A 19,153-nucleotide genomic window follows, 5' to 3' on the forward strand; every position below is an offset into this window, starting at 1 on the left:
TCCTCAAGCTGCTGTGGAGTTCTGTCGGGGCTAATTACCAGGTTTTTTAGTTGAGAGTTTTGTTTCAGTTTCCTGGCATTATGCAAAATGCTCATAGCAAAATCATGAGACTTACAAATTACTTTAATGGGCCTGCTTCTGTTATTATTAAACTTTCCTAAGCCAAAAGCTTGGAAATGTCTGCCTCTCTAGCTTCAGTGCATTGTTCTATGACCAGGGTGGCAATATCCTTTCGATTGGATATTGTTTCTGGACAATTAAATATTATAATGTTATTCATATGATTATCCCTCTCTTGATATATAAATAAATTATTACAAATTTGGCATAAAGTAACAACCTGTCCCAATCATGAAACATTTTGCCCCGGAGTGCTGTAAGTTGATACAAATGTAATGGGATATCATTTCATGTTTCCTTATGAATATTATAAAGTATAATGCAAGAAGGTACTACATTTGAATTAAAAATTGTAACAACCAACCCTGGTCTCTCCTACCCATACTGATACTAATAAAAGTGTATAATTGCGGTAGTTGCATAAAAATTATTATTTACCTCTCTGTCTGATTTATTTTTATTGAATTTTGGGAAATTTATTGCTTTCTGTCACTTTTTATGCTAAAAGATTGTATTAATAATTATGCTATTTTAATATTGCTTATAAATAAATACTTATCTCAAAAAGCAAGGTATTCCTGTATTATTAGTACTTATGATGGCAAATAAAGATACATATTAAATCAAACACAGAATAAAGAAAAAAGTATTTATTTACTATTAAAATTAACAAAGTTTTTGAAAGGGTAAAAAAACTTGATGTGAAAATGAAAGCATTACTACACTTGAAGGTAGGTAATAGAAAAGAAAATGAATTAATCAAGAAATATAATTACATACACATTAGTAAGAAGTATTTACTTTTTTTGTTCAACCGCCTTTTGCTGCTTGGCAGGCTCTCCAGTTTGTGTAATTGGAATAGACTTGTGCTCGATCTCCATCTTCTCGACAGTGGGAGCAGTGATGGTTAGAACCCCATCACTAGAAAGTTTTGATTCGATTTTGTCCATCTGGTAGTTCTTGGGTAGCACATATCTTCTTACAAAATGCCTGGATACATAACCGTGCTGATCTTGCTTCTCCTCATGCTTGCCTTCTACAGTAAGAACATTATCCCCTGTGACCTTTACAGTGATTTCTTCTGGCTTGAACTGTTGCACATCCAAATTGGCCTGGAATTTGTCCTTGTCAAAATGAACAGTAGACCCAGAATCCAAATTGGCAGCGTTGGGGCGCCAGTTCCTTAGGTAACCCGCCGGAGTTCTGGTCAACATTTTGTTGTTCAGGTTTAAGGGTTGGAAAAGGTCGTCATGGTCCAAACCCAGGCCGAAATGTTGTTCCAGGATTCTCGATGGGCGGCACATCGGTTCGTAATCGCCGAACATCAATGGAATAAGAGACATTTTGGTATAAAGCACAAACTTCAACTAATTATCCACAAATCTAAGTAAAACTCGCGAAATACAATTGCGAAACTGTCGGCCGGCATTCGAATTCCCATCTTATATATCAACAAAGAAACTTCCGGAATTTGACAGAAAGATTCTCAACATAATTTGTATTATGGTAGGTCCAGGTTGAAATTCGAGAAATTACAGGAATCTGTACAGAAATATTGATTTCAAGAAATTCCCAGACTTGGTTAATAAGGTCATTAAACCTCTGAAGGTAAGCAAATGAATATGTGTGCAGCTGCGTCCGTTCGATATCGAAATCGGGAACACAGCATATGTCGTTTGTCAGCAACCTATTTATAGTCCGCGCTCGCTGTTATTTAATAGATATAATTCTCGTATCTCCTGAAATTTTGAAGGGATTTTAATAATTTTTTGTCAAGATATTAACAATGAATAACTTATCGATATATATGTGGTTACAAAACTCTACAAACTAAGGTTTTTTTGTGAAAATTAATTTAAAAGTCAAACGTAACTACACTAAAAAAGAAAGTAAGTATTGTATAACACTCTTTATACAAGTCTCTTACTTTCTTAGCACAGTTATTTGCATTCTTCGTTTTGGATCCTTCTAGTTTCAGTAAATTACTTGTCTGTCTCCATTCACCTGGTATAATAATAGTACCTGTTGTCATATCTTCACGATCTATGCACTTTTCTGTGATATAACTCTTTTTTGACCTCACAACACGGCGAGCTCTACAAAGTCGATAATTGAAAATTTTTTCATTGTGGGTTATGCCTTTTTGCGAATATGGTTCCATCAAGTTTTCCATCAATGGAAAAGCTTCGTCACCAATGAATACATAAGGAAAAACGTCATCTGTATCAGTAAGTTTTTTTGGATCTGGTATTTTTAGTTTATTTGCTTTCAGACGTGTATAAATTCCCGTTTTACTCCATATTCCTCCATCTGACACTCGTCCATTGGTGCCAGTGTGAACAAATAAAAATTCATAATTGGCATTTACTATTGCAAACAGCACAACGCTAAAAGCGCTTTTATAATTGAAGACCACAGGGGAAAAACGATCCAAGTCCAAAATTGTAAAATTTTTGATTATTCGCTATTTTTATACCCTTTCCCTGGTACTTTAACGTGCCATAAAAATTCTTCAGAATACCGATCGTAGTCCACTAAAATCAGCGATATAAGTTTGGTACACTTTGGAATAATGATCCAAGTCCGCCCGAACTCGACAAAGAACGGTCGAAGTCCACAATGTGTCCGTTTAAATCGTTTAAGATTCGTTAGCATTTTAGTCGTTATTGTTGCATCGTCTTAAGAGGTTGTTGGCGTTGTGTATTGTTTGTTTTGCTGAATTGTCTTGAAAATGAAAATGATCTTGAAATGTCGGAAGAAAGTAATAGTAGTGACAGTGATATACCTTTAAGTTTTTTCAAAAACAGTAAAAAAAGACTAAAGCTTGGACGTGTAAGTGATGCGGCAAAATTTTTGAGAAATCATACGTATGAGACGGGTAATGCATGTGGCTGCAAAAGATTTCGTTGTTTTGAGGTTATATCCGCTGAAAAAAGACGAAAAATCATTCAAAACTTTAATAGCTTAGAAAATATAAATAGTCAAAAGAGCCATTTATGCGGATTAATCGGGATTAAGAATGTTAGTAGAAGAGGACCTAGACAAAACAAGAACACAGCAAGGCTTAGAGATAACTCGTATACGTTTAAAGTAGGAATTAAACTAGATTGCGAGGGCGGCATGATGGAAGAAATTGAGGTATGTCAAAAAGCTTTTATATCGTTACACGGGATTACCAATCGCCGTATTACGACTATGAAAGACTACCTAAAGAAAGGCGGTTATTGTTTTGCTGTTATGAGGGGGGAAACATCAGAATCGCCCTCACCGATTGAGCTTTCAGTTAATCGAAAATATGCGTAACCACATAAAATCTTTTAAAAGTAGGAAGTCACATTATAGCCTTAAAAAATCATCAAAGATCTACCTCCCTCAAGAGCTCAACGTTCAGAAAATGCACAAAATCTACGGCGACAAATTCCCCAATGACGCAATAAGTTATGAAGCATACAGACAAATTTTCGTCAAAGATTTTAATATTAGTTTCGGGTATCCTCGCTCCGATACGTGTAGTGTGTGTGATGAACACATAGTTAAAATGAAGTCACTGCAAGAGAAACTAAAGAACACTGTCGAAAACGAGGCACAGTTGGAATTAGAAAATGAAATTAAAGGTTTGGAAAATGAAAATGAATTGCATAAACTTAAAGCAGCTACTTTTTATACTAGAAAGCGACACGCTAAAATACAGTTCAGAAAAAATGAGTCAATTGAAGCTATAATCATAAAAATCTTCCTACACCCAACATCACTACCAATGATGTATACTACAAAAGGCAATTGACCTTTGTCAGTTTTAATATTCATAAGCTCTCAACCAATGAGGCTGTTTTTTATACATGCCCTGAGACTATTGCCAAGAAAGGTGCTGATGAAGTCGCGTCTTTATTACATGATTTTTTCCATAATACTCTAGGACAAACTGTTAGATGTTTGGAAATATTTTTCGACTCATGCGTAGGCTAAAATAAGAATTATACCATTATACGCCTCTTACATCATATGGTCCATAAAGAAGGTAGGTTTGATAAAATTAAAATTACATTTCCAATTCGGGGGCACTCGTACTTAGAGTGCGATAAAGACTTTGCTCTCATCAAACAGAAAACAAGAGTTGAAGTTCCATCTCAATGGGTCGAGGTTTTTAAAAATGCTTTGGTTAAACCAATGCCATTTAAAGTTATTGAGTGTACTACAGACATTTTCCATGCATAGACAAAATTTTTAACCCCTCAATATTAAAAAACCTGTCCATTTCCAACAAGGCCAATAAAAGAACTAATAATAAGCCATCAACATCCACGAACAATTCAAATGCGAGAAAGTTACAATGGAGCTATGTCAAGTTTTGTTCTAATACCCCCAAGGCCAGGCGTAGCGGCTGCAACACCGGACAAACTTTACAATGGCCTCATTCCTATTCCCAAGTTAAAGTATGACCAACTGCAGGAACTTAAGAAGTTTGTAGATGAAACGTCACAAATCTACTATACTAATTTGCCTTATCATGCTAATAATAGGACTGTAGATGATGCAGATATGGTAAGTGACAGCGATGAAGTTATATTTTCTACTAATAATAAGGCCATTTCTTTTTTAGCAAAAGTAACTATCAATACCAATGTCTATTATAATGTCCGTGCCAAACATGACGCGCTACTTCGGAATGAAGGTAAGCTACAACGGTCAAATATTAAGGTCCTTAGTAATGTTGTATTCTTGTTATAGCGGCGTTCAAACCTAATTCTTGTGGATTTGGATCGTTTCTCGGTACACCGAAGAGAAGAAATCTTCAATTATTTTTTTCCAAAATTCTGTTTATTTTTTTATGATTGTTAGTAGTCCCTAAGTATTGCCCATGTTAATGACTTCTAATAAAAAAATAGTACAAAACGATTTATTTTTTATTGTTTTGCATGGAAGTCTTCAAACTTTCAAATTCGTTTTTCTCAAAAATATAAAAATGTGACTTAGATCGTTCTTCCCCTGTAGTCTTCAATTATAATAGTATGATCCACTATTTGGTGGTTTCTTGATGATAATGTGCTTTCCGTCCATTGCGCCCAAACAATTTTCAAAATTCCACATGTTTTTAAAATCATTTGCGTCTTGTTGCCATTGCTCTTTATTTGATGGGACCTAAAAAATTATACCATTGTAAGATATATGAAAGCTATGTTGATTTAAATTAAAACACGTCAATGAGTATTTTTAGTTGCGCATTTTTTGAAGTAAGAAGTTGTACCTGTATGTTTTTGCAATTTTTGAAGATTCTTGACATATTTTGACAAAGGTTCTATATGAGTTTACTTTCAAACCTTTTTGCATAAGTTACGGAATTACTAAAAACACGTAGAATATACGATTTTTTTCGGCTATTTCTGAAACAGTGTAGTATACAGTGTGGCCCAAATTGGGTGTACATGTATGGGTATCTTGGAAACTATAAGAGATGAATAATTGGTTAACTGGGGAAAGTTGTAGGGCATTTAGTTACCAATTATGTGCCGCTTTCAGAACGATTTTATCTTTTTGCGATTTTGAAATATTTGGAAAAAATCTAAAAGTTGCAGTTTTGAAAAAGGGCTGTATTTTTTTTATTTCAACGTATTTTTAAAATCTGTAAAAACATTATTAGGACAACTTTTTAAGGACAACGCATACCTGAATTCAGTGTTTGTTTTCGACGTTTCGGTTCTGAGATTCCATCCTCAACTTCTTTTTTTCTTATGGCGGCCATTTTGTTTTTTTGCTAAATTAAAAAGGTCTTTTTTGTCCCTTTAAAATGATGTCATTAACACTATGAACATATTTCATTCTTATGTCAAAAAGTTACAAAGTTCGTTTTTCGCGGAGTTGGCCATGAATGCGGAGGCCATTACTACGGAGGAAATTTTTCGTATAAACAATTATTATTGTTTAATGATTTAGGGTCATTTATTGACAATTCTGCAAAATATTATTTATTTGATTTAACTTGTTATCCTGTTTAGTAGTTCTTATCTTGTTCATGTCTTGTTCTTGTTAGTGCTAAATAGTTTTTTCGTATCTAGTTGTTTTCGTTTGTATTTAGTGAGTTTTGTTTAAAATTGTAATTTCCAAAAATCGCCATGCGATATACCAGTAAAGAAAAATTTGACATATTGGAATGTTATATTACATGTAATAGGAATGGAAATCTTGCAATCGCCAGATATTTGGAACTGTATCCTGAGAGACAACTGCCAGGTCCAAGACTATTCACTAGGCTCGTCATAAACCTTAGAACTCATGGAAGTTTTGAAATACCAACGCCAGAAAATTATCAAAGGGACAATGAAGCTCGTGATGAAAACATTTTAGACCATTTTAATGCAAACCCGAAAACATCGACTCGAAAAGCTGCAACTGACATCATTGACAACATGACTACCATTCAAAGAGTCCTTAAAAAAATATCGTCCATAAAAGCCTACTTTTGTTCAAGGATACAGACTACCCAAGAAGATTAGAATTTTTAAACTGGTTTGTAAGGCAATGTCAAGAAATACCTAATTTCAGCAGGAAAATTATTTGGACTCCAGATATTACACCCCTGGATTTTTATCTTTGCGGATATGTTACAAATGATGTTTACGAGTTTAAACCTCTTGCGACTCTCAAACAACTAGAGGACAGGATTCAGAATGTCTTAAATAATATAAATAAAAACATCCTGTGCGAGGTAACTAGAAGTGTTTTAAAGAAATGTGAAAAATGGTTTAACAAAAATGGCCGTCATTTTGAATAGTTTCATTTAATATTATTACATGTAGTTAATTATTTTATTTAGAAATTACGTAAAAGTATAAGTTAGTAGGTTAATAATAATTGTGTGTACGACAAAATGCGAATAAAAACCATGGCCAACTCAGCGAAAAATAAACTATTTAATTTTTTGACGTAACCATAAAATATTTTCATAAAGTATTACACATCATTTTAAAGGGATAAAAAAGATCTTTTTAATTTAAAAAAACAAAATGGCCGCCATAAGAAAAAAAGAAGTTGAGGATAGAATCTCAGAACCGAAACGTCGAAAAAAAAATTGAATTCAGATATGCGTTGTCTTTAAAAAGTTGTCCTAATAATGTTTTTACAGATTTTAAAAATACGTTGAAATAAAAAAATACAGCCCTTTTTTCAAAAATGCAACTTTTTGATTTTTTCCAAATATTTCAAAATCGGAAAAAGATAAAATAGTTCTGAAAGCAGCATTTAATTGGTAACTAAATGCCCTACAACTTTCCCCATTTAACCAGTTTTCTATCTCTTATAGTTTCCAAGATACCCATACATATACACCCAATTTGGGTCACACTGTATATTTCATTTGTTATACTGCTCCTTTTTATTATAGTTTTATTTACATTTATATTTGAATATTCATACTAATATTAATGATTTCCTATTTTTCCCTTCCAGGATGATAACATCGAAACTGAAATTGATAAGCAGACAGATGAATCACAAATATCTATTTTATCTCCCAGAAGTGAATCAGAAACACACACAGTCGAATTGAATCAAATGAAGCAACTTCGTCGGCTAGTAGGTCTTCATCAGAAATCAGCAATAGATCTAAAAAACGGGCTGCTCCAAGAAAAAAAAACTAGCGAGATAAAAAGCTAGAACTGATGGAATTAGCTCATAATACTTTAAGCAACGAGGAAGATGAATATTTAATTGCCGGAAAAAGAATAGGTTATCAGTTAAAAGGTGTTGATAAGCAGCAGAGAATAATAGCGGAAAACCTAATATCAGATGTTATGTACTACGCAAGAATGGGACAGCTCACAGAAGATGCCTTTGTTCAATGCAAGTTTTCAAATGTAAATAATTTTACTGAGCGTCAGCTTCCAGATTTACATAATTTGTTTCAGTCAACTAGTACTAATCCACGGAATAGTCAGCATCAGTCACAATCAATCAACACTATACAATTGCAAACTTTACCCATGCCAGCACATCACAATACAGTAGTTACCAATCATCGCAAAGTGGCAAACATTTTCTATTGAATAGCAGTGAAGATGCTAATACAACTATAAGGCATTACTACAAATCATACCAGCCTCAAGACATCTAATAATAATTAGCGGCACTTATTATTATAAACTATACTACTTTAAAAAAAAACTAAAAAAATAAAAAATGTTTTCTCGTACCTTTAAATATTCTTCTTTCCATCGTAAATTGCCCGGCAAGTTTTTGGAATTATTTGACCGATAGCCTGAGCTGATATAGCTGTTCGAAATTTAAGGTCCTCGTATGAATTTCCACTTGCTAGAAATCTCAAGGTAACAGTCAGTCGTTCTTCAGCACTAATTCAGTTCCTCATGTTTGTATCTTGTTTCGTGATTTTCGGTCGAATTATTTCTAGCAGAAAGTTAAAAGGGTCTTCAGTCATTCTTAGGTAATTTTTAAAATCGTTTGGTTCACTTTCACGTAGTTCACGCAATGAATCATGTGAGAACTGATGTTTTTAGCAACCAATTTTTGGACCATTTTCTACTTTTTCGCAGGGTTTTATTTTCTTCGGATAACAAAGCAGCCATAATAACTGCGGCCGTTTTTCTCTTCGATAAAATAGGTGGCATTGTACAGTACAATATAAAGAGATCTAGCAAAAATAACTACGTTCAACTTAAACTGGTTGTACGACAGATTGTATCCGTATGTGGCCGAAAATAGCATAAACCTATCGTTCAATTTCGTAGTACAACTTATCGTACGACTTGTCGTCCTACGTGTAGTATCGTGTGTTTTTACTCTATCAGAATCCAACATGCTGATGGTGGTACTTTGAAGTTGCAGTGGTTACTTGTGAGATACTGTTTTTGGATTGCATTATCAATAAAGTGTAAGAAATAATAAATTTACCTATAAATATTGGGAAATATTTCTCAGTTCACCTATAAGTATATATAATCAGATAATATGTTCATCTATAATAATTAGAAATCTATAATCTGTTAGTTTTAGCTTAAGACTGCTTAGCCTCTGGGAGTTTTGGCAACTTTTTGTGCAAAGGATATAGTCTCAGATGATTTTAACTTTTGTAACTTAATGCATAGGATGTGTTTCAAATGATCGAATGCATAGGATTTAAACCTGTAAGCAAATTGTTCAGTTCACATAAAACCTGCAGACCAATTAGCTAACAAGGCTTAAATATTCATTTTGGTCTAATTGATAATGCCTTTTGGACATGCCATTGCTGTAACAGCATTTGAGAATTCTTGTGCTTTTTAGAGAGTGCATACCAAGCTGCTTTTCCTCAGAAGACCTACATTGTCAAATTCAAATATATTTATTGTCTAACAGGAATCTAATCCTAATCACTAAGACATTATATCAAAATATAAGTAAATAACAATTTATATATTATGAAAAATAATAATAAACATATATAAAAATATAACTAATAGGTAATCATAAAATATGTTCAAGAAGAAAAAAATATATGAGTCGTATTAACTAAAAAGGGTTTACGATATTATTTGACAATAATTTTTTTGAAATGACGAGAAGACGTATTAAAGAGATCGACATCCGGACTCATCCCCTTTCATACATAATATGAATATCAGCTTGTTCTTCATACGTAAAATTCATTTTTGCTTTTTAAAGTTAGTACACACCAAGTAACAAAGGCGATTTTTATTATTATTAAATTAATTTGAAAAGCACTCTTCCAACCGATCACTATAGCTAAGTCAAGCGTATTTTACAATGACAATCATCGGTGATCTACAAAATATATAAACACCAAAATAAATTTCGTAAGATATTAGACGCATTCTTCTGTCCATGATAGTAAAAAAGCTTTTTACGGGAGGTATTTACGATACACAGTTTGAAGTTAGGTACTGAACTTCAAATTATTTGAACTACGTTTTAAATGCGTACTAATTTTAATACGAATAAACCTATACATGTGTTTTATAATTTTCAAATATCGCAAAAACCCAGAGCGTAAAAGAAATAGGGATGTTTTACCCCTTTAATTTCTTTAATTTAGTATTTTAACTACTATCTAACATTTTACAGTACACCAATTTTCAAAATTTTATTGTAAACGGTTTTAAAGTAGAGAAAAAATCGTTTTTAAGGTATTAAAAGGGGAATACCTCCCTTAGGAAGCGTTTGTGAACCCATGTTAATAGGAATTTGTTGTCCTATTTTTATGCAAAGATTATGGTCCCGAAATGATGCCACTTACTTTTGAATCACCCTGTATATTGTGCTTTCTAAAATACAAATATAACAATCTCTTCTCTACCTTTTCTATCGCATATTACTGTGAACCCCCTGCAAGTCCCAGACAACAGATGCATACACCATATGAGCCTAACCAATACATTATAATAGATTGAAAGTTTTTGATGTTATTATAAAACCCAGGAGTTTATAAGCTTTATCAAGATGATTTTGCAATACCCATTATACACTATAAGTTTACCTGCAATTGTACCCCAAGATCTCTACATTCACTATTTCTGACTAGCATTTGGGTTATTAATAGCTGCCTCACTCTATTACAAACAAAAGCTTTAATAAATTCAAGAAATATGTTAAAAGGTATCTTTTACAATTTGCTTTTTATAGCACAGATGAGATTTTAACCAACAATTTTACTTTTTAAATTAACTGTTAAATTAGTATAGGCATAATATATCTTGCTTTCTTTAAAAGATTTTTGTATAATTAGGTACTATTTGTAATGTAGTGTAAAACTGTGTTATTTTAATTCAATCAGCTATTGTGTATTCATTTTACTTGTGTGTACATATGGATTTATATTTGGCATGAATATACATACATTTGATTTCATAGAATAATTATGTACCATGTAAATTAATTATTATATATAAATTAATTATTTAAAAATGAATATAGATAAAACCAAATATATGCTCTTCAAACAAAAAACAAACAAGTAGCTAATATTTAACTAAACATAAATGGGATCTACCGGAAGAAAATCACTTTTATGAAATATCTTGGTCTGAATATTGATCAGTCATTGAATTGGCAAACTCATATAAACAAAATAACATCCAAAATAAATGCAATGATACCCTGTATATATAAAAGCCGAAACTACCTTATTTCAGTATGATATACTTACGAATAACAGACAGAAGGAAAGTTGGTTAATCATTAACGAATGTAGGCAGTCTTCTCGTCGGCGGTTGGTTGAATCGAACTTGGGACCCGATGATTTCAATGACTATTTTTCTAATATTGCTGAGAAGTTACTGAAAGCAGTTCCCAGTGACGGCGATCCATTGCAGTATCTTCATCGGAATGCTATCAACCAATCATTCTTTTTCCACCCTGATGAGATGATACCGAGGTCCTTAAACAATTCAGTGCTTGAAGAATCATAGGTCTTCGGGTTCCGATGGTATCTCTTCACGTCTGCTGTCACTTTTGCCTGCGAGCGCTTTAGGTGCTTTGGTTTGGGCAATCAATTAGTCATTTCTTCAGGGCGAGTTCCCATCCTATTTAAGCTATGATTATCCCTCTTCATAAGGGTGGTAGCTTGGACCGACCCTCTAACTTCCGTCCCATATTAATTTTGTCTACCCTCTCCAAGGTTCTTTAGCGGCTTGCAAAAAAGAGAATTGTCTCTTTTTTGACCAAATACAATGTGCTGTCCCCTAATCAGTATGGATTATAGTCATCTAGCGGCACGCAGGAAGCTATTTTCAGATTCTTGGAGAGTGTGTATCTATCTATGAACTCCAAGGAGGCTGCAGCAGCGGTGTTCTGTGTTCTGTCCAAGGCCTTCGATTGTGTGGATCATCCTGTCAAAGCTTGATTTTTAAGGATTTAGGGGAGTGGCTTTGGGGTGGTTGAAGTCATACCTGTCTGGCCGCACCCAGAGGGTGGTTACATCTGGATTTTCGTCAGGGATAGCACATCTTAAATGTGGTGTACCTCAAGGGTCAGTGTTAGGTCCTATTTTATTTTTATTATACGTTAATAACTTAAGCTCTCTATCACTGCATGGACTAGTGGTTCAGTTTGCCGATGATCCTACAATTCTGTGGCATTACAAAGATCAAAAAGTAGTCAGATCTCTCATAGTAGAGGACCTTCACAAAATTAAAGAGTGGTGCATCTGCAATCAGCTTGTATTCAATGTTGATAAGCTTTTGTTCTGGGCTTTAAGTGTAATGTAGAGGGTTTTTTGTTTGATGAGCAGAGCCCACTACATGGTAGGGATTATTGTCGATTTCTCGGCCTCGTCATTGATGAGAGTTTAAGGTTTGACAACCACGTTTTGGGCCTCGCTGCTAAACTTTCTTCTGGTTGTTTTGCAGTCAGGGTTGCCAGGCATGAGTTGGGGAGGTTGTTTGCTCGTTCAGTTTATTTCGCCTTAATAGACTCTCATATCCGTTATGGGTTGCCATTTTCGGGTTTGTGCTCCAAGGGACTCCTTAACATAATTTTTACTATTCAGAAAAAAGCATTATGGTATCTGTGTGGTGTTGGTCTGAGAGTCTCTTGTAAACCTCTTTTTGTAGCTGAAAGAATTTTAACAGTTTTCTCACTCTTTATATTGGAAACTGCAACACTCACATAAGTCCGTAAGTCCACCATCCTGCACCAGTCATAATACTCGTCAAGTGGGCAACTTATCTCTTCCCATCCCCACCTTCTCACTTACGAGAAACTCTCTTATATTTATTAGTCGTAACGTAAAATATTTAATCATGTTCCTTTTTCGATTAGGACTGTTTTTAGACTTAAAAAGTTTAGGAGAGAACTGAAGAAATTAATCTTACCAAAAGCTTACTACAGCATTGAAGAGTATTTTAACGACTCATTTTAATATTTAAAATTTATTATATCTGTTGATCAGATTTATTTTATTTATTTATTTTTTTATTATTCTTGTTTTATGTTGGTTCTCGCCTTTTCTTTTCTTCTTTTTTGGTGTTTTCTTTGATTATATAAAATATGCTTCTATGTACAATCAAAATCGATTCTGTATTCTGTTTTTGTTCTTTATCCTGTATAACCAAGTAAATACTTGTATTATAAATTCTAGGATTAGGAAGCTTTTGGCACAAGTTTGTAAACTTAGCAAATATAGGCCAGTAAAACTATGGGTCCAACCCGGAACAAATTTGGGACAAGCTGAAATTGTCAGGATACCTTCTGTAGGTTGTCGACAATGTTTCCTTAGAAATCGCACTAAATCGCATGGGCCGTACTCGCCCAATAGGGCTTTAAACTAAAAAAACGTGCTTTTTTATTTTTTTCAGAAATATCTAAAATACTATTATCTTTTTTAAAAATCTACAAGAAAACAAAATTATTGCCAATAAAAATTCCTACAAAATGGTTTTTTGTTTTTTAAAATCGGCCTAAAAACAAAAAAGTTATGGGCTTATAAAATTTGGGCCGATTGGGCTTGGATTCTATTAAACTGCTTTTGGTAAATTTATTAACTTTTGACTTTATTAACGGTGGCGCAAATTAATTGAATGTTTTTTTATAACAAAAATATGTAGTAGTTGTCATAAAAAACCAGTGTGGAAAATTGTATACAACTCACTAGGTATGATTTAATATTTTAGGTAAAGCGTTTAAACGCAAAAATAGGTAAATAATACTATGCTAAAATGTGCTGCTACTTACTTGTTTAATAGTAATCTCAAATAATATTTAAAAAAAAAACAGAAACATACTATAAAACTAAAGTCTGTATGGCATGGTACCTAAATGACACTTTTTAAAGAGTTAGGCCAGTTGTATTTATTATTAAATTTGATACCAAACACAGTAATCGTGTCATACAGTCATAAACAAAAATTATACTTACTTTATTAAAATAAATTTTAATAAAAGAAAAAGAAATTATTCTATACATTCATCATTTTCAACAAAAGACACATTTGTTGCATTGTCACAATACTGTCCAATGCAAATTGTACAGCTTGATGAACATTTAATTCCTACCTTTTTGCAGGTACACGTTTTGGAGCATACTGACTTGCATCCACAAAATAATCATTTTATAATAAAATCGGGAGCGATGTCCTTACTGTTTCTTTGTGGGTCTAAGTAACCGTCCTTTTCCACCCAACCCCACTCTCTTGGATCTAAATTATTTCCCAACCATGACTGCACCTGAAGGTAAACCCTTTTAAGATGTAATTGAGCAGCTTCAGTTGTCGGGGGTAAAGAAGCTAGCTCAAAGTTACTACACAGTTTTTGGCGTGCAATTACCTGATTGTATTTTATATACCTAAATGAGTTTAAATTTTGGCTTCTCCTACTGCCGTACCATTTTAGAATAAAATTTTAATAAAGTGGCAATATCACTGAATACCCCTTTAAATTGTAAGTAAATCTTCGGAAAGTTTTTCATTTTTAGACAAAACAATTAAAGCACTTTTTTGCCCTTTTTTAAGAATGCCGATGTGGTATCGCAACCCGACATTGCATGAACAAATAAATATGTTTTTAACTATTGCAGAATCTAAATTCGATTTTAATGTATGTATATTTGTTATTTTGTCCATTTTGCCTGCAACACCTGGTCTAAAAAAATACAGATTTTGTGTTTTGCAATGTTCGATGAGCAAGACAAATAAATCTGTGTCTTGTCCAACAACAAAAACATAAGATTGACTTTGCTCGGCTTGTGTTGCTGCGGTCACGGCAATCATATAATCTGCATCTGATTCTGATTGTTTAAGCCGTAATGACCTAATATTTAAAGGCCCATAAGTTCTTTGTTCTTAAGGCGATTTTGAAAAACAAAAAGCGGTTTTGTAGCTATTCTTATTGGCAACAAATTTCCTCTCTTATAAAATTTTTAAATAGTTTATAATTTTTGAGATATTTTCAAAGAAATAAAAAAAAATACGATTTTTTAGTTTAAAGTCTGATTGGGCGAGTACGACCCATGCGATTTAGTGCAATTTTTAAGGAAACACTGTCGACCATCTAAAGAAGGTATCCTGAAAGTTTCAGCTTGTCCCAAATTTGTTCCGGGTTACCCCATGTAAACACCTTAGTTTTACTGGCCTAATAAAGTATATTTTGACTTTGAATACATAGTCGCTTTATAGAGAGCTTAAAGTTTTTAAATTAAATAAGTTAATGGAGTTTGAAAAATGTAAACTCATGTATAAAATTATAAACAAAAAATTAAAATGTTATACAACTGTTATATTCTCAAATGACATTCATAGACACAATACCAGAGGTCAGTTAAATTTATATGTCATGTATAATAGAAGGATAATAATTGGATTGAATAGCCCAATGTACTCTGCATGTAAAGCATTTAATAGGCTACCTAATAATTTGAGAAATATTGAAAATTTTAAAACTTTTGTAATAAAACTAAAAAAATACTTTTCTATTTAATCGGATTAATTATGTGGCTACTTTTTCTAAAATTTATTTATAGTAATCTACTTACAATTTATTTCTATATATAACTATGATTTTTGTGTACACTCTTTTTAATTATTGTTATTCTTATTTCTCAAGGCCAGCGCTATAAGCACTGATTAGAGTTTTAATGTAAAAAATTGAATGTAATATAAAAGTGTTTTCAAAAAAAAAAATTAAATTATATTTTGTGTATAAAAAAGTAGAAGTTAACTAATTGATGTATATCTTATTATGTATCATTTTGGTATGAGGTACCTTTACTCATATTGACAAAAGTATTGTTGAACTAGGTATTAGGTACCTTTATTGAATTTTGGAAAATGTATTGCTTTTTATGCTAAAAAATTATGTTCTTTTAATAGAGCATATAAATAAATAAAACATTAATTACTAAAAACAAAGTATCAATGTACTGTTAGTACTCAAGATATGTAAATAAAGATATATTATGTTAAATGAAACTCTAAAAAAAGAAGAAAAAAACACATTTATTTATTATTAAAAATGACAAAGTGAGTTTATAAAAGCTTAAAAAAACATAATGAAAGCATTAATACACCTAAATGCAAATAATTGAAAAGAAAATGAAATAATGATCAAAAAATAAGCACATTTTATTTTTTTTGTTCAACAGCTTTCTGCTGTTTGGCAGGCTCTCCAGTCTGTGTAATGGGAATCGATTTGTGCTCAATCTCCATCTTCTCGACAGTGGGAGCAGTGATGGTTAAAACCCCATCACTAGAGAGTTTAGACTCAATTTTATCCATCTGGCAGTTCTTGGGAAGTACATATCTTCTTACAAAATGCCTAGATACATAACCATGCTGATCTTGCTTCTCCTCATGCTTGCCTTCGACAGTAAGAACATTGTCCCCTGTGACCTTTACAGTGATTTCTTCTGGCTTGAACTGCTGCACATCCAAATTGGCCTGGAATTTATCCTTGTCAAAATGAACAGTAGATCCAGAATCCAAATTAGCAGCGTTGGGGCGCCAGTTCCTTAGATAACCCGCAGGAGTTCTGGTTAACATTTTGTTGTTCAGGTTTAATGGTTGGAAAAGGTCGTCCTGGTCCAGGCCCAGGCCGAAATGTTGTTCCAGGATTCTGGATGGGCGGCACATCGGTTCAAAATCACCGAACATCAGTGGAATGAGAGACATTTTGGTGAAAAAACACGAACTTACTATCCAAAAATTTAAGTCGAATTTGAGAAAGACAAACTGCCGGCCGGTATGCGAATTCCTATCTTATATACCAACAACGAATCTTCTCGAATTTGACAGAAGGATTCTCAACATAATATGTAGTATGGTAGGTCAGGTTGAGATTCGAGAAATTACAGGAATCTGTAGAGAAACATTGATTTCAAGAAACTTCCAGATCTGACTTAAGCGGAGAACACACATACGCGATCGCGACCACGATCGCGATGGCGATAGAGATAGCGATCCGATTTAGCAAACGTAAACGAATACATCAGCACATACATGCTGCGACCTGTTCGCGTTTGTGCAGCGACCGATCGCAGTGTCCAACGCAATACAAGAACATTCAAACTCAAACTCAAAAATGCTTTATTGTCAATATAAACATAGAAGTTGTAGACAAAGCCAATAGACTGTACATTAAATGAATAAAAACGAGAAACTAATTTAAAATAAAATAAAATTATATAAAACTTTGAAAAATACTTAAATGCTAATCATTAAAAAATTCACCTAAACTATAGTACGCTTTACTAGCAAGACATATTTTCGTCCTTGTACGTTATAGGCTTTTTTCAGTCTTAAGTTGTCTTATTTCTAGTGGAAGTTTATTAAACAGCTTTTTACCTCCATATATGATAGAGCTACGGACAAGTTCAAAATGAGGAATAGGTAGCCTCAACAAATAATTTTGTCGCGTATTATAGTGGCTTCCTAAGTGGAGTTCCTGTTTATATTTTCTAAAAACTAAGCAAACTGTTTCCAAAATAAAGATACAACACAGGGTTAAAATATTATGACTTACAAAAAGCGGGCGACATGAGTCACGAGGCTTGACCCCACATAGATATCTAATGGCCATTTTCTGGAGTATAAACACTGAACTAAAAAGTGAATTTGAACATGAACCCCAAAAGCAAATTCCATATCGAAGGTGCGACTCGATAATCGCGAAGTATGCAGATCTGGCGATGGAGAAATTAAGACTGGTGGCAATAACCCTTAGTGCGTAGTAGCCTGATGAGACTTTTCTACATACATTCACAATATGGTCTTCAAATTTAAGGAACTTGTCTATGGAAAGACCCAAAAACTTACTGAACAGTGGCATGGTGATGGCTTCATTATTCAAACATATATCATTTGTATTACATTTAAAATTAAGGATATTTGTTTTGGAAACATTAAATGTCAAAAAATTTGCATCACACCAGTCTTTTATTTTTAGCAAATCTGCACGTATATTGGCCTCCATTTGAGAAACATCAGAGTCGTGCCAGAGGATAGTGGTATCATCGGCAAACAATGTAAATTTGCCAGTTACCTGCAGTTGTGGCAGATCGTTCACATAAATGAGAAAAAGTAAAGGACCAAGTACTGATCCTTGCGGAACTCCCACATTTATATTAAGTTCCTTAGAGATACCACCATTAAATTTGACAGCCTGGATACGATTTGATAAGTAGGAACGAAACCACTCAAGGGCAGTTCCTCTGAAACCATAGAGCTCCAGTTTCATCAGCAGCACTCTGTGACTCACGCAGTCAAATGCCTTGGACAAGTCACAGAATACCGCTGCTGCAACTTCACCAACATTTAGTCGGTTGTACAGGTGCTCTAGAAAGCTAAAGATAGCATCATTTGTGCTCACAGACTCACGAAAGCCAAACTGCTGAAGACTCAATAGGCCAAATCTATTTAAAAATGAAACCATCCTCACCTTAACGAGCCGTTCCACTATCTTGGCTAAAGTAGGCAATAACGGTATAGGTCTAAAGTTAGAAGGACAGTCGCGATCGCCACCCTTGTAAAGAGGAACAATCACTGCTCTTTTTAAGCACTCTGGGAAAACTCCAGACATAATTGAAAAGTTAATTGTCTCGGCCAAGACTTGCAAAGCAACAAGAGGTAAAGCAGAAAATATTTTAAGAGAAAGCCCATCCCAACCTGATGAACTCTTATTCTTAATATTAACCATTAACTGTTTAAGCTCTTCTACACTTGTGGGGGCAAAAAAGAAAGATTCGGCTACTACCACATTGCTGAGATAGCTCCTGGGATCTATTTTTTGTGAGAGATTGGCTGCAAGGTTACTAGCAATATCACAGTAGAAGGAATTAAGGACATTGGAATCTAAGGTACTTGGAATAACCAAGGCATTATTTTTGCCTCTTAGCTCATTTAAAATCTTCCAAGACTCTTTTGCTCTGTTGGAGGAATTATTTATCCTCCTTTGAAAGTAGGTCCACTTAGCCATTTTGATTGAGTTGCTGTAAATCTTGCGGTATCTGTTATAATAATTTAAAAATATTGCATTGTTCATAGCGTATTTCCTAATGTAAAAAAGGGAGCGCATATTTTTCCCAGATACTTGTAAACCC

The 19,153-nt window shown here is 33.5% G+C and overlaps 2 protein-coding genes and 2 long non-coding RNA genes across 4 annotated transcripts; 2 read left to right on the forward strand and 2 right to left on the reverse strand.

Annotated features, from left to right (window-relative positions):
* Positions 1-755: 755 nt before the first annotated feature.
* Positions 756-1,669, reverse strand: LOC126746637 (protein lethal(2)essential for life-like). The gene has a single exon (XM_050454971.1). It carries the CDS (start codon positions 1,461-1,463, stop codon positions 918-920), a length of 546 nt encoding a protein of 181 aa, XP_050310928.1. The 5' UTR covers positions 1,464-1,669; the 3' UTR covers positions 756-917.
* Positions 1,670-2,081: 412 nt separating this feature from the next.
* Positions 2,082-8,305, forward strand: LOC126746639 (uncharacterized). Its single transcript, XR_007663940.1, has 2 exons — positions 2,082-2,348; positions 7,564-8,305. It is a non-coding gene; the product is annotated as an uncharacterized LOC126746639 (long non-coding RNA).
* Positions 4,105-5,089, forward strand: LOC126746640 (uncharacterized). Its single transcript, XR_007663941.1, has 3 exons — positions 4,105-4,662; positions 4,721-4,792; positions 4,849-5,089. It is a non-coding gene; the product is annotated as an uncharacterized LOC126746640 (long non-coding RNA).
* A 7,731-nt stretch (positions 8,306-16,036) lies between the features above and the next one.
* Positions 16,037-16,882, reverse strand: LOC126746636 (protein lethal(2)essential for life-like). The gene has a single exon (XM_050454970.1). It carries the CDS (start codon positions 16,725-16,727, stop codon positions 16,182-16,184), a length of 546 nt encoding a protein of 181 aa, XP_050310927.1. The 5' UTR covers positions 16,728-16,882; the 3' UTR covers positions 16,037-16,181.
* Positions 16,883-19,153: the final 2,271 nt, after the last annotated feature.

This window comes from Anthonomus grandis, chromosome 17 (assembly GCF_022605725.1).
Source record: "Anthonomus grandis grandis chromosome 17, icAntGran1.3, whole genome shotgun sequence".
In the NCBI taxonomy this organism is placed as follows: Eukaryota; Metazoa; Arthropoda; class Insecta; order Coleoptera; family Curculionidae; genus Anthonomus; species Anthonomus grandis.

Coding starts and splice junctions, on each gene's coding strand:
- LOC126746637 (XM_050454971.1), bottom strand. CDS start 1,463: ATGTCTCTTATTCCATTGATGTTCGGCGATTACGAACCGATGTGCCGC.
- LOC126746636 (XM_050454970.1), bottom strand. CDS start 16,727: ATGTCTCTCATTCCACTGATGTTCGGTGATTTTGAACCGATGTGCCGC.